The 15,473-nt window shown below is 41.9% G+C and overlaps 2 protein-coding genes across 2 annotated transcripts in view; one reads left to right on the top strand and one right to left on the bottom strand.

Annotated features, from left to right (window-relative positions):
- Positions 1-268, bottom strand: part of SLIRP (SRA stem-loop interacting RNA binding protein) — a 4,446-nt gene extending 4,178 nt beyond the window's left edge. The window contains exon 1 of the mRNA XM_009993978.1: positions 265-268. Within this exon, the coding sequence (XP_009992280.1) occupies positions 265-268 (4 nt within the window). The remainder of the gene's footprint in view (positions 1-264) is intronic.
- A 1,671-nt stretch (positions 269-1,939) lies between these two features.
- Positions 1,940-14,685, top strand: ALKBH1 (alkB, alkylation repair homolog 1 (E. coli)). Its single transcript, XM_009993977.1, has 6 exons — positions 1,940-2,074; positions 2,580-2,688; positions 6,949-7,111; positions 12,335-12,425; positions 13,530-13,723; positions 14,262-14,685. The coding sequence occupies exons 1-6, from the start codon at positions 1,940-1,942 to the stop codon at positions 14,683-14,685; spliced, it is 1,116 nt and encodes a 371-aa protein (XP_009992279.1).
- The last annotated feature ends 788 nt before the right edge of the window (positions 14,686-15,473 follow it).

The raw sequence follows: 15,473 nt of genomic DNA, 5'->3' as shown, positions 1-15,473 counted from the left end.
AGCCCGTCCCTGGCTGGAAGACGTGGCCCTTCAGCGCTGACCTGTGGCGGGTGGTTGCGAAGTTTAAAAACCAGTTGTATGACTGGAGAGGAGCTGCCGCGGAAACACGCGCAGCCCTGTGGGCCCAGGGTCCCTCTGCCCACAGGGACCCTGATGCTTCCTCAGTCCCCTGGGGCTGTCCCAGCCGCCCCTGGCCAGCCTGGGGCCTGTTCGCAGATTTACCAGTTTTGGTTGTGTTTATTCACTCCCATAATGTTTAATTACTCATCTACACTACAATAAGTAATCTCCAAAGCCTCCGATAGAACCATGTGTTACTTAAGGGAAGCAAAGGAACATGGAAATGGAAAAAAAACACTTTTCACTTGACAGCTGACATTGTTTCCCGGTCTGCTTGTCCTTGTCTTGGCCCTGAAACGCCAGGGTGAGCTGGAGAGGTAGCTGGGATCAGCTTATTCCTACTGTGCAGTGTGTGTCCAGGGTTCTTGCTGTCTTCCCTGTGGTCAAGTTTCTTCTTTCTTGCTCCCAATAATAAACGTTTGGCTCAGTCATCAGGGCAAGTCCAGCTCTTGCAGTAGATTAAGGACACAGTCTGGAGCACACCTGAAAGCAGCAGCCATCACGGTTCATAGTTTACCACATCTTGAGTCACAGAGAGGTGATCCTTTAAATTCACTTTCTGTTTGGTCACCTCACAAAAAACTGGTACCTGCTGAAGAATTGTTAACCTGGGATTTTTTGCATTGGAGCCTATATGAAAAAGGGAGTAAGGAATATAGGTAAAATGTAACTTTGGCCGATTTTTTGTAGTTCAAAGACTTAACCTTTGCTTTTTACATTTTTATTAGAATATATATTTTTTCCTATGTTTTCAGACAATAGGGACACAAAACGTGACCCGTATGAAATTGTTCAAGGTATTAGCATTAAACAAGGGAGCTGTTAACATTTCAGCCTTTCTTGATCTTGCAGCAATCCTTTATCAAATAAAGGATTACAGGCCTTCTGGGAAATTCAAAGTACTTGATAGCATTACAAATACATGTCCCCTCTCCATATTCTTTTTGTGCCTGTTACCTTCTAAGGTAAATTGATAGCTTACTAGTGAAAGCATCTTTTATTCCTCTTTCCCCTAGGTTAAAAACATCTGGCTTTTCTCTTTTTAAAGAGCCACAGGCCAGACAGGTTGACCCGGATGCTATTGTTCCTTTTCTCTCAGAAACTACTTCAAGTGATTAAGCTCTTCAGTGAAGTGTGGCATACCCCAGCTGACCTGCTGCCAGGCTTATTTAACTAGTTCAGCATGGTAATTCTTCAGCATAGAAAGAGCTGCCTGTTTGGGAAAACAGAGGTGGCAGAGTCGTAGCCAAAGGAAGAGCCTTCCTGGGGAAGTCCTGCGGCAAGGACTCAGAACTATGTTCATCAAGGCTGGCAGGCACAAAGCTGCTTTTGGCAGACACCTGAAAAACAGGTAAAACTGAGCACGTTGCCAGAAGCTCCTGCCCAGCACTAGTTTAGAGTTTTCTTACAAATTCTATGTATGTAATTTAGACCTGTTGTTCAGAAGACATTAACCAGAGCTGTCAACCAGCAGAGAGACTTACACATTCGCCACGGCGGGGTCTGTGTGCAAAGGCCTTCATTTCATACATGCTTTAAATTGTCCTAAACAAAGTCTTGCCTGTCTCTGCCTGCTTATTCCCACTATGCCTGGTAGGTTCTTTCCTTATACAAATAGGTACTTTAGCACAGCCATCTGGAGAGCTGGACTGGGGGACTAAGCCAGAACGCAACCCTGTGTTCTGTACCCTTCCCTCCCTATGATGGTTCCTAGTCCTAAGAGAAGGGAGTGGGAACGCTAGGGACATTTGTTTTTTTGAGCAACTGTCAGCTTATTGCAGCTTATTGGAATACATGTGCTGTTGTGACCCAAGAAGGTATGTCAAGAAAATATATCTTGCTAAGCCTTGAGCTGTTGACTCTGCTGTTGGAAACAGAAGTGGCAATTGGATATTTAGAATTTACAGGGTTTCTGCAGTCCTTCACGTTGGACAACTTTGGCCACTTCATCACTGTACTACTACTGTAAATTACAGATGAGAATAGTCATGTACCCTATGGGATTGTGAACAACTTGTATTTGGACTGTTCTTTGAAGTTATAAGGTATTATGGGTAGTAAATATTGCTCTCTGATGGAGACTGATAGTTACCAAAGTATTTTATGTCGAGACTGTACTGGGGAAATGGGCAAATAGTGATGAACTTTTTCTCCTTGGTATAAATGGTTCAGTTTTTTTATGAATGGAGGACATCTCCCTGATCCTTGAGTACTGTAAAAACTATATGTACCTTTTGATTCTTCCATTGAGTACATACTAGCTCTGTTAGCAGCATGCCCTGTTCTGGTCACAGCTGCTTAGGCAATAGCTCAGTGGTACAGTTCTCATTTTCATGAGACTTGGTGTGGAATATGGCAGCACTCTTCTCACAAGTGGCATTTTGGCTGAGTTTTGTATTCCTTTTTCTTTTTTCCTTTTTTTTTTTTTCTTTAACCGGATCTGTTGTTTTTTTCTCCAGGTGTTCAGATCACAGCTCAGTATTTCTTCAGTCAGTGATCAAGATGCCTGCAGGGCAGGACTACAGCCAGTCAGCCAGTGGAAGGCCTATGGCCTCAATGGGTATCCAGGTAGGTACTTCTGATTTCAAGAAAAATTAAACACAGTCATGTTGCTTTGGATTCAGGCATCTTCCATCTTATTCTCCTTGTCCTGCCTGAAAAAGCTATTTTGGTTTGCCTGAGTGTAATTTAATGTTATTTTAAGTGCAGGAGGGCATGAGTCAGCTAAAGTGTGGGATGTGGCAGTAGATATGACAGTGAGCACAGAAGGGCCAATTGTTTTGCAGTTGCTGATCAACCAGACCAGCCCTCATGAGAATGGATCCCTTTTGCCTTTGATAGAGATTTTATATTTCTGTGCTATTTTTCCTCAACATAGATCATGGAAATTAGGTAAGTGACTGAAATACAGTCATTTCAGGGCTGAAGGGCATCTACTTGCTGGTGTAGAACACCAAGTACAATAAGTGAGAACCTCTTGTCCTTTTCAAGGTACAGAGCAATTTCATTAGGCAGGTTATTTCCAAAACTGAAATGGATCTTAAGGTGGTAGGCCGCCTGGTAGAATCACAGATAACTTAGGTTGGAAGGGACCTCCAGAGGTTTAGTCCAACTCCCTGCTTAAGCAGGGTCTCGTAAAAAGTTAGATCAAGCCGGAGCTTTGTAGGAGTGAACTCTGGGAATCTCCAAGGATAGAGATTACACACTCTCTGTGAGCAGCTGTTCCAGTGTTTGACAACCTGAGAAATGCAGCTCCTAAAAATCCCTGGTTAGACTTCAAATCATCAAATCGCTATTCTTTAAGCCTGGTGGCCCAGTCACCTTTTGCTCACCCTTTTAGTTTACCCATAAAATCCACAAGTCCCCACTTTGGTTCCAGTGATGCTGTGGGAGACTGATGGGAAAACTCTGCTTAAGTCAAGGTGAGCAGCATCACTTGCTCTCCCCTTGTCTGAGCATCTCACAGTAGCAGGCAGTAAGGCTGGTTAGACAAAATTTTCCTGCAGTAAATCCATACTGGCTATTCCCAACCACCTTATGTCTGGAAATGGCTGTCCTGAAATTTTGCTTCATAACCTTACCAGGGGTTTTGATAAGGCTGATGAGTTTGTGGTTCTGCAGATAGTCCTTATTTCAGCGATTTTTGTTTGTTTAATTATGATTTTTCTCATGTTTCTTTAGTTCATTTGGACTGCAGTCATTGTCAGTGTCAGTTGCTATGAAGCCAGCCTGCCATTTCTAAAACTGAGACAGTCACACTAGCCATCTGGCATGGTTAAAACAGAGGGAATTAAGTAACTTCTGGAGAAAGGCTTCCCACCTCTTTTTGCCTCTGTAACATTTTTGTTCCACTCACCTGTCATATTACAGCTGTCCTTGCTTGGTCTCACTTGTCATATTATGTCTGTCTAAATGTCTTTCCTAGCAGTTACATGGGGGAAGGGGGCAATCACAAGTGTTCCACTTAACTGCATTTTTCTTCAGCTGTGACAGAGAAAAACCTTTCACTAAAATTAAATGCAAATACAAATTCTCAGTTCTGTTTAGAATAAAGTCAAGTGCCCCAATAGCCCTTTAAAATAAGTTATTTCTTCAGTTTGTCTGTGAGCAAATGGAAGGGAAGACATGTGGTTTTGTCCCCACAGTGAGCAGTTAATACAAAACTAAGCTGGATGAATCTGTGTTGCAGTGTTCTGTGAGATCTGGGTGCTGCTGTCTTTGTAACTGACACAAAATGCTTTTATGAGGGGTTGTTCTTGTTGCCAGACAACTGTGTCTTACCCTTCCTTTGACTGAGGCTGGAGACCACTGTCAATAGGTGCAAATTGATCCATGGTGTGCCACAAGGTTTTGGTTTTGCAGTTAGAGAATTACATTTGCTTCCTCAAGGCAGATTTCTTTATCACACAGAACCCAAATAATTCATCTTTTGCCCATTCATAGAATCATATAACAGTTTGGGTTGCAAGGGACCTTAAAGATCACCTAGTTCCAACCCCCCTGCATGAGCAGGGACGCTTTCCCCTAGACCGGTTTGCCAAAAGTCCCATCCAGCCTGGCCTTGAACACTTCCAGGAATGAGGCAGCCACAGCCTCCCTGGACAACCAGTGTCTCACCACCCTCATAGTGAAGAATTTCTTCCTAGCATGTAACCACTTCTTCATAATGTCTAATTCCAAGTAGAACACCAAGAAATTCAGGGGTTTCTGCCTTTCTTGACATCTTGACATCCCTGGATGTGTTTAAGGGTCATTTGGATGTGGTGTTGGTGGGTATGGTTTAGGGGAGAACTTTGTAGAGTAGGGATGATGGTTGGACTTGGTGATGCAGCCACAGCCTCCCTGGACAACCAGTGTCTCACCACCCTCATAGTGAAGAATTTCTTCCTAGCATGTAACCACTTCTTCATAATGTCTAATTCCAAGTAGAACACCAAGAAATTCAGGGGTTTCTGCCTTTCTTGACATCTTGACATCCCTGGATGTGTTTAAGGGTCATTTGGATGTGGTGTTGGTGGGTATGGTTTAGGGGAGAACTTTGTAGAGTAGGGATGATGGTTGGACTTGGTGATCCCAAGGGTCCTTTCCAACCTGAATGGTTCTATGGAAGCATAGCAGTTACTCTCCTCTTAATTTTCTTGATTTTCTAAATCTAGACTAATCTGGTTTCTTAGGAGAGAGCAATGAAAGGTTTGGAGAGACTTAAGGATATTAAAAGCTTCTGATATAAGAGTCATAACATTTGGATTCTTGTTCTCAGGTCTGGGTGTAACTAGTCCTCCAGACTTCAATCCTTTCATTAATACCTGGAGATAATACAGACATAGGAGAGCATATTTTCATGAATGTGCTAAAGTGGTTTGAGAATGCCACATCAAAAGCTGTAGATGGGAAGGGCAATATTATTCTGGTCTATGCAGAGGCCAGCAGAAAGTACATGTAATGCTTCTGGCAAATAAACTTTTTGCAACCAGACCTGCCAGAAGGCTGCCATAGTGGGAAGGTGCAGGGAATGGAGTGAAGGCAGTATATAATTAATACACTGAAGGCTCTTCAGTGTATTAATTTAATCCTTTGAGGTCGGTGAGATATGCTGTCAGGAAGCTTTTTCTATGCTTTTACTACCACTTTCATAAGGCCACAAAGCAAGTTTGTATCCTGCTGAGATTCCTAGCCCTGCTGCTTCCTTTCTCATCTATTTTTGTCTCCATTTAACTTGATATGACTGAGAATTTCAAACAGACACAGTAGGGCAAAACCTTGAAACCTCATTTTTCTTTGTTCCTCCTGTACTCTTAGTTCTCTTCATATGTGAATTTTGTATTGGTGAGTCTTTGTGTGTGTGAATTGACAGTCCTTGAGAGAGTGCCTTGATTCTCAGAGTAGGTAAAATACTGATTGATAGTATCTTCACATCAGACACTCATTCATCAAAACCATCAACCCTGGCCTGGCAGAAAACAGTTCTGGAGTGCTGGAGGAGAAAATTCCAGTGAAGAATCCTGTTAGCACTCCTGGTGATAGCAGATCTTATGTCAAGGACTCTTTTCTGTTAAGTCACAGACCAAATCAATCCATTATATGTCTGCTAACCCTCTTGTTTCAGCTTCTTGAACTCTGCCTGAGGTACCTGGTTAAATGAATGCTTCTTTTGTTTTGTTAATTAACAATGACTGCGAAGTATTTGCAGTCAGCAACAAGCAGCTTGGGATGTAATTTGACTTTCATCCCCTTGATCAAAATACAAAGATGGATACAACCAGTCTTACCTAGAAATAAGCATGAAGCAAAGGAGAGGACAGTTTCTATTACTAGAAGCTTACTCAGCCCATGGACTGCTCTCTGCAGTTCATGACACCACAGGAGCAATAAGAAAGCAGTAGGAGTTCAGAGGCAGCAACAAGGTTAGTTCGAAGTCTAGAAAAACGAGGTCAGAAGTACTTGAACTTAGCAGGGTTCATGAGAAAAATCTTGTTGAATAATTTAAAAATCAAATTTATTCCCAAGCACACTTTCCAAGTTCTTACTTCTTTACCTGTAATCAATATGACTTCATTGTAATTTTTTACTTGCACCAGTGTTGGCTGCCCTCCCTGCCTTCTACCTTATGGCCACCATTGAGTTGTACTGAAAAAATATATATCTTTTATCTTAACTATTGAGCCTATGTTAGTAGACTTCATCAGTTTATATGCAGAGTCAATGGTTGTATATCTAAGGTGTTTTTTAAGCACCTCTGGCCCATCTCCTTTGCTTTAATATTAGAAAAACCAGGTACATGCCTAATCATACTTTCTTACCACTCCCTCCCTTTTTCTCTGTGCTCAGGGTTTATTTTCATACTAAACCCTTTCCTCCCTGGCTGCCAGCGTCACTGGGTGAAACAGTGTCTCAAGTTATACCCCCAGAAACCCAATGTCTGCAACCTGGACCTGCACATGGCTCCTGAGAAGACAACTGACCTGTGGGGACAGAGCAAAGAGCAGCTAAGGTAAGTCCACAGTAACCTTTGGTGGTCAAGACTAATGAAGCCAGAAATTCTTCGCTCTGAGAAGGTCTAAGAAAAATGAGCAGAGAAGGGAAGCTGGAAAAGATTGTGTGCATGTTGGCAGTATACAGGTAGTGTCAGACCTGCCAAGTTAAATACATATTTTTCATGGCTTGATTTGCATCCGTGATAAGTCTCTGCTTTCACACTCACAATGAGATTTTCTAGTAGTAATCTATTCCAAAGCCATCAGTCCAGTGTAAAATAGTTACTGTGGTTGATGTCATGGTTCTTGGAAGCTTGCTAAGCTCAGCTACAAGTGGAACCATGAGGTTTCTCTAGGCTTCAGTTTTCCTGTGGCAAAAGGGGTCCTATCCAGACACCCCACTCATGCTAGCTCTTCTTCCCAGTCAGCTGTCAGACCTAGTATACTGTTACTGAAAGGCTGTTATACTCTCAAGTCAGCTAGTTTCTGTGCATTTATTTTCCTAAGTATTTATTTGGTTTGGTGTGACTCGTTTGGGTTTGGTTTCTTTTATTCAATCTGCAATAGTGATTAAATGGACCGCTTTAATTGCAATCCTGTTTACTGTGAAACATTCCCACAGGTTCAGAGTTCTGTGGCTGACACAGCTACTTACCTCTACCTGATTTGGAAGTTTATATAGAATTTGTCCAAGTTTTCAAGTCAGGTATAAAGTTTTAAAGTCCAAGTTTTAAAAACTTTTTTTTAGAGTCACCTGTAAAAATACACACAAGATAAAAGCTGTTTACAGTACACAATCTTTAGTTATTTGGGTATTTAGCATCACCTTGTTGATTTCACTGCTCATTTTTCTTAACTGTTGTTTCATGTGATGGAAAAACTGGAGTTCCCTGTAATTCTTATCTTCCACCTCAGTTTCTCAGTAAAATTGACATGCTGAGATTTTTCTTCAAAAATACTCTTTTAACTTCTACAAGATACAGATTGGCAAAAGCAAGATTTAGACTTCTAAATATTTGCACCTGGGAGAGAATTTATGCCCTCACTTGTGTTTTCCAGGCTTAGTCAGAATGAGTTACAGAAATTCAGATGCCTTTTTTGTGTTCCATCAAGGCTGAAACATTGTTCTTGGAAAGTATTGTGCATTATGCCCTAGAGCTGAAGAAAGTTGGGTGCTATTCCAGCTTGACAGGCCATTCCCAGCAGCTTCTCCTGCGCTCACAGAGAATGATCAGAACAGAGGTTAATTTGCAGCTGAATTCAGTTCAGTTGAAAACAGTGTTTGGAAGAGTGATGGCTGATAGAAACACCAGCAGTGTTATTAAGCACTTGCCTGTGTCTTCAAGCGAGCACACCGCTGTATTTATGCTCTTACATTGAGGACAGTGGATCAAACTCACCAACTTGTCTAGATTGTGGAAGTGGGAGCCTTTCCAGGAGGGGAGGAACAGAGCGCTTAACTAGAAGAGGTCTAATTTCAAGATGGGACACAGCTTTAATGCTTTTTAAAGCCCTCAGGAAGATGCATGTGATTGTGTCATGGCTTATCTGCTCTTGTCAGGATGCAGGAATCACAGGGTAGGGAGAGTCCATACAGTTCCTAGAAATCATGGAATCGTAGAATGGCTTGGGTTGGAAGGGACCTTAAAGATCACCTAGTTCCAAACCCCCTGCCATGGGCAGGGACACCTCCCACTAGACCAGGTTCCTAAGTATTTATTTGGTTTGGTGTGACTCGTTTGGGTTTGGTTTCTTTTATTCAATCTGCAATAGTGATTAAATGGACCGCTTTAATTGCAATCCTGTTTACTGTGAAACATTCCCACAGGTTCAGAGTTCTGTGGCTGACACAGCTACTTACCTCTACCTGATTTGGAAGTTTATATAGAATTTGTCCAAGTTTTCAAGTCAGGTATAAAGTTTTAAAGTCCAAGTTTTAAAAACTTTTTTTTAGAGTCACCTGTAAAAATACACACAAGATAAAAGCTGTTTACAGTACACAATCTTTAGTTATTTGGGTATTTAGCATCACCTTGTTGATTTCACTGCTCATTTTTCTTAACTGTTGTTTCATGTGATGGAAAAACTGGAGTTCCCTGTAATTCTTATCTTCCACCTCAGTTTCTCAGTAAAATTGACATGCTGAGATTTTTCTTCAAAAATACTCTTTTAACTTCTACAAGATACAGATTGGCAAAAGCAAGATTTAGACTTCTAAATATTTGCACCTGGGAGAGAATTTATGCCCTCACTTGTGTTTTCCAGGCTTAGTCAGAATGAGTTACAGAAATTCAGATGCCTTTTTTGTGTTCCATCAAGGCTGAAACATTGTTCTTGGAAAGTATTGTGCATTATGCCCTAGAGCTGAAGAAAGTTGGGTGCTATTCCAGCTTGACAGGCCATTCCCAGCAGCTTCTCCTGCGCTCACAGAGAATGATCAGAACAGAGGTTAATTTGCAGCTGAATTCAGTTCAGTTGAAAACAGTGTTTGGAAGAGTGATGGCTGATAGAAACACCAGCAGTGTTATTAAGCACTTGCCTGTGTCTTCAAGCGAGCACACCGCTGTATTTATGCTCTTACATTGAGGACAGTGGATCAAACTCACCAACTTGTCTAGATTGTGGAAGTGGGAGCCTTTCCAGGAGGGGAGGAACAGAGCGCTTAACTAGAAGAGGTCTAATTTCAAGATGGGACACAGCTTTAATGCTTTTTAAAGCCCTCAGGAAGATGCATGTGATTGTGTCATGGCTTATCTGCTCTTGTCAGGATGCAGGAATCACAGGGTAGGGAGAGTCCATACAGTTCCTAGAAATCATGGAATCGTAGAATGGCTTGGGTTGGAAGGGACCTTAAAGATCACCTAGTTCCAAACCCCCTGCCATGGGCAGGGACACCTCCCACTAGACCAGGTTGCTCTAAGTCCCAGTCAGCCTGGCCTTGAACACTTCCAGGGATGGGCCAACCACAACTTCCCTGGGCAACCTGTTCCAGTGTCTTGCCACCCTCACAGTGAAGAATTTTCTTCTAATGTCTAATCTAAATCTACCCTCTTTCAGCTTGAAATCATTCCCTGTTTTCCTGTCACTATATGCCCTTGTAAAAAGTCCCTCCCTGTCTTTCTTGTAGCTTCCTTCAGGTACTGTAAGGTGGCTATAAGGTCTCCCCGGAGTCTTCTCTTCTCCAGGCTGAACAGCCCCAACACTCTTAAGTCTGTCTTTCTAGGATAGGTGCTCCAGCCCTCTGATCATCTTCGTGGACCTCCTCTGGACTTGTTCCAACAGCTCCATGTCCTTATGTTGGGGACTCCAGAACTGGACATAGTACTCCAGGTGGGGTCTCACAAGACTGGAGTAGAGGGAAGTGTATGCTACAAAATGTATGCTATGCTCTCTTCACACAGTGGAGTTTGGGTATGTTCCTCAGTGCTGGGGACAATTAAAAGCATAAAAGGGGTAGAGCATCCCTACATGCTATATACATGTCCCTGTGTATAACGAAAAGTCAGGAGATTTTGTAGATGCAGTTATACTAGTGAATAAAGAAAAAAGGAAGCTTCAGACCAAAGGCTCCCTGCTGTTCATTCTTAGTCTCTTTCTAACAGTTATTCCAGAACTTCTTTGTGCCTTCTTGTAGGAGCACCTGGTGCTACAGCTCTAGGAACTCCTTGTTTCCTGATACGTAACACTCGTATTTTCCTCTCCTTAGCAATCGCATGTGAAATCACATACAAAATACTGAGTTCTGGGAATAAGGACCTACAAAGCACATTAGGGTTCCAGCTGTTGTGTAAACACTCTAGCACTGTAGCGAAAGAAGAAGGGCACCATCAAACGGCACATGCTAAAATGTTTAATTATGAAAATTATGTTTGTTGTTGAAAGATGTAGAGGAATGAGTTCTGGGCTTTCCCTTTTCTAAATGCTGTTAACGTGCTTGTAGGCTCTGAATTGTTCTAAGCAGCATGTATTTGACAGTTCTGCGTTGCTGCACTGCGGTAATGATTATCCCACTACATTATCCCACGACAAAGATGGAAACTGGAAAGATTACCTTCAGTGAGCTATGAAAAATTACTAAGATACTGGGCTTTTAGTCCTGTTCTTACTTTAGCTTACTAGTAGTACAGTATAGGTGAAGGGCAGAAACAAGCTGTGTATCCAGGTAGGTACGGACATTAAATGCAGGTGCTTGGCTGAGACTTGACCATGGCAGCACAAATATGAATCCTGTTTTGCAAAACACAAACTGAACGTACTGAGGTAATGAGGGTATAAGTGAGAGCCAGCCACTTGGTGCTACTGTTTATCATGATGTTCTAAGTACACTTCCCTTTTCTTTCTTTACCATAACACATGACTTAGCTTGAGGATAGAAGCCAAAATTGCTGGAATTAAAGGACTAGAAAATAGATTTGTACCTTCCTTTATGTTTTTGTCACTACCATGTTTCTACCTGATTTACTATAAATTTTTATAAATTTATATGGACTTTATAAATTTTAAGGACTTTTCTGTAGGCCTAAGGACTTCTACTATGTTAAAACCCCATCCCTGAGGTCTCTTCCTGTCTTCACCACCTTCAAGTAAGAATAGTAAATTGGCGTTGACTCCCTATGCCTTAGGGCTGTCACTTAAGAAGAACAGTTGTTTTGTCCTTCATAGCACCTGCAATCTAGACTTCTTGACATTATAAGAAGTGTTTGGTTGTAAATAGAGCAGTCATGTTCCTTACTGAACGTTGAGACAGTCCATCCTCAGGACTTCTTGTAAAAGTACCAAGAGGTATAACTAATGGTCCTTTGCAATATTGTGCGGCTTGATATGCTTCACTGTCAGGCAAAACATTTTCCTTTCTTGTAATTTTCCATTAAGTGCACCAAATTTTTTTCATTGTGTTAACAATTTTCACAGATTCTTTTCTTTCACTTTCCGGTGCTCAAATAGTACATGCTTAATTCTGACTTTCAAAGTGCACCAGTTTGTTGTGTTGTCTCCATCTGATAACTTGTTATGTACCAAGTTGAAAACACAAGCAGTTGGCAACAGGCAGGCCCTATGGCTTGGACAGACTGCATGAACTGAATTTTCAGGTGCTTTGGAGCAAAAAAATAATGGTACTGAAAATATGTATGGTTTTAATAAGCTGTCACGTAAATGAGGGAATCTTATTAATGTATGGTGCACCTCATAAACACCTCATAAATTAATACATCCTGTTTCTTTCTATTTTGTCTTTGCAGAAGGAAAGGTTCCAGTAAATGGGAGCCCAGAAGCTTATTGGAGAAGCTGCGCTGGGTTACCCTTGGTTACCATTATAACTGGGATACTAAGGTATTGAAATTAAATTCTTCTCCATTTTTCTTAGCTGTAAGCAGTCAGAAGGCCACCAGAGGAGAGTATAATGGAATAAATGATCCTGTAAGACAGTGTTGAGGAAAGGCTGTAACCATACTTGTAAGAACATTTTAATCTGTATTAGTTTACTGTGAAGTATTTTAACAGCAAAAGTCCATTGCTGTGTTCTTTCCTTGAAAGGTAACATGGCAGCACATACTCACTTCTAGACCTGTGACTCTATTTCACAGTAAGTGGGTATTTTTACCCTACCAAAGGGGATGGTGACAAAAGCATTTTTAACTACTTAAGGAGAGAATGACCTTGAGTGCTTGCAGACAGCTACTTCTGCAAAACTACTCCTCTCTGGACAGGTGAGTGAGAACAGGAAGAGGCTGCTGCTGATGTGACTTAGCATAAGAGTCCGAACCAGTCTAGGACAGGCTCACCAATTAACAGCTATTTTGGGGCTCCTGACCAAAATAAGCTTTTCTGTAAGACTATGTCAGATGGAGGCTGAGAAGGGATGGCAGAACAAATACGTAATCTTACCAGTATATTGCAGATACTTAACCAAATCTGCTTGCAGCCTTGTATTTACCAAGTCAGGGTATTATTGGATGGCCTTTGTAAAAACTTGGTTATTTCCCTCCAGTCCTCTCAGAATCTCAGGAGAAAGAAAAAGTAAGTTTGCAGTTGATCCCTATTTGCTTTATCCTCTAAAGAAGGAAAAAATGCTTGTTAATGAGATACACAACTGTCTTTCCATTGGCAGCTTTAGGTAGTGACAAAGTAGAACATCAGTATGTTGGAACTAACCTTAGGTACTAATCTTACTGACTTCCAGATATAATTATTAACTCCACAATTAATTGAATCTCTGGCAGTCTTAGGCCCAGACTTAAATTATAAGAGGATAAACTTGCTGTGTTTCTGCCTTTGCTGTAGTAATTTTCCAGGCAAATATGATGTCTTTCTCCGTGACTATCAGCCAAACTTCTGAGTTCTCATTCAGTGTTTTTTTTCCAATTATCTTTGCTGCTCTGATGTTCTGGGTGTGGTTTGTTTTGTGTTTCTTTTTTTCCACTCTTCTTCCCCCAGAAGTACTCAGCAAATCACCACACTCCTTTCCCTTCAGACCTTGCATTCCTGTCAGAACAAGTGGCCAGAGCCTGTGGCTTCCAGGGTTTCCAAGCCCAAGCAGGGATCTTGAACTACTATCATTTTGACTCTTCCCTGGGAATTCATGTGGATGAGTCTGAACTAGACCATTCTCGGCCCCTTTTATCATTCAGGTGAGTCAAGCAAAGCACTTGAGCGTTGTGGAAGAATTGGTGGCTTTTTTTTCTGTCATTGCATATCATTTTAGGACGTTGATATGATGTAGTTTGCTAATTGGATCTGTAGTCTTCACTCTCTGAAGATTTGAATTAGTAGGAAGCTGTAGCTCAAGGGTGTAGGTTTTTCTTTGAAGACTGCTTGAATAGCATGGATGCAGCACCTGTAGTGGAAGAGCTTTTCACACAGGGCACAGTTCTGTTCTAAAGCAGCAGAGTGGCAATGGGATAGTACCTGGCAGGAATGAAATACCTCAGCAGAGCTTCAAACCTAGCAGGGCGACTGCTCACACTGTGCCCACCTTGAACCAGGCCTCTTTGTCTGTTTTCCATGTTCTCATTGTAGAGTTGTTACTAGGAGTCCATCTGCTTTTCTAGGTTGCTTTGTGGTGTGGTTTGTTGGGTTTTTTTAAACCAAGGGATTTAGCTGCTAGTATTTTCTTACTGTACATACAATTGTTCTCTACCTGAATCTCTTTTCTCCTACCATCTCTAGTTTTGGGCAATCCTCAATATTTTTGCTTGGGGGCCTGAAGCGGGAGGAGGCCCCAACAGCGATGTTCATGCACAGCGGAGATATCATGGTGATGTCTGGCTTCAGCCGTCTGCTGTACCATGCTGTCCCCCGGGTCCTCCCCAACCCTGAAGGGACAGCTTTGCCTTCATGCCTGGACCACGTGCTTTCTTCAGACCTTCCTGCTGGCTCCATCATCGAGCACAGCTCTGATGAGGATTGGCAGGTCTGTGCCAAGTACTTGCAGTCTTCCCGCATTAATATGACTATTCGACAGGTGTTAGCTGAGGGTCAGGAATTTCCAGAGGAGTCTGGGACAAATAGAGAAGGCCAAGCACCCTCTGAAGACAGTCACCATCAGGAGAGCAGCAGAGCCAAGAGACATAAACCCAGTGCAGACAGCTGAGACCAGGAGATCATGCTGACATGGACCAGACATGCAACCTTCGTATGGAATTGGGAACTAATGTAATCATACTACAAGCCACTTGTCTGTATTGGGATCAATAAACTTCTACAGAATAAATGTCATCCTTCCTGCTGTACGAAGTAGGTTGGGGAAAAAAAAGAATTTAAAAGGAAAAGAAGGGTAACTTCAGGACTGGGAATCAGGAGATGAACTCTATGGCCATTTTGTTGCAGATATTTTCTGTTCTCAGTTCCCTTTAAAATACCCATATGTCGGAGAATTCTAAGCTTAGTTCAGTGATGTTCCTGAATTATTTTTAAATCGTTAGGCAGAAGGTGCTAGCAAAAGATACATAATTGCTATGCCTTAAAGAATCCCATTGGGCTTGTAAAGCTCAGCTGAAGTGCAGTACCAAGTATGAATGAGAACAGGCCTCTATGGGTGTGAGACCTACCTGCAGCACTTCCAGGAGTGGGCAATACCTGCTTAGAATATCTTGTAGCTTCCAGCTGGATCTCCTCCCAGAAGTAAGTATGTGACTGAGCCCTATATCCCCGTTCTTTCAAAACTGCCCCTTCTTAAGTGCCTGCAGATTATGGTCCTCCAGTCCCAAGCTAGCATCTTTAAGAAACAGAATGACTTGCAAGTAGAAGCAATGAAGTCATAAATTACGTACCTAAAAATATAATCGGTGACTATCTCTGTCACCCAAAGATAAATATATTGAAACAAAGAAAAGCACTAGCTTTTGTTCCAGTTCTCTTTAAGACTCAGACCTTCCTATC

Source organism: Chaetura pelagica, unplaced genomic scaffold (assembly GCF_000747805.2).
Source record: "Chaetura pelagica isolate M959 unplaced genomic scaffold, ChaPel_1.0 scaffold11, whole genome shotgun sequence".
Lineage (NCBI taxonomy): Eukaryota > Metazoa > Chordata > Aves > Apodiformes > Apodidae > Chaetura > Chaetura pelagica.
The sequence above is the reverse complement of the archived record's forward strand: the minus strand, read 5'-3'. Positions and strand labels throughout refer to the sequence as shown.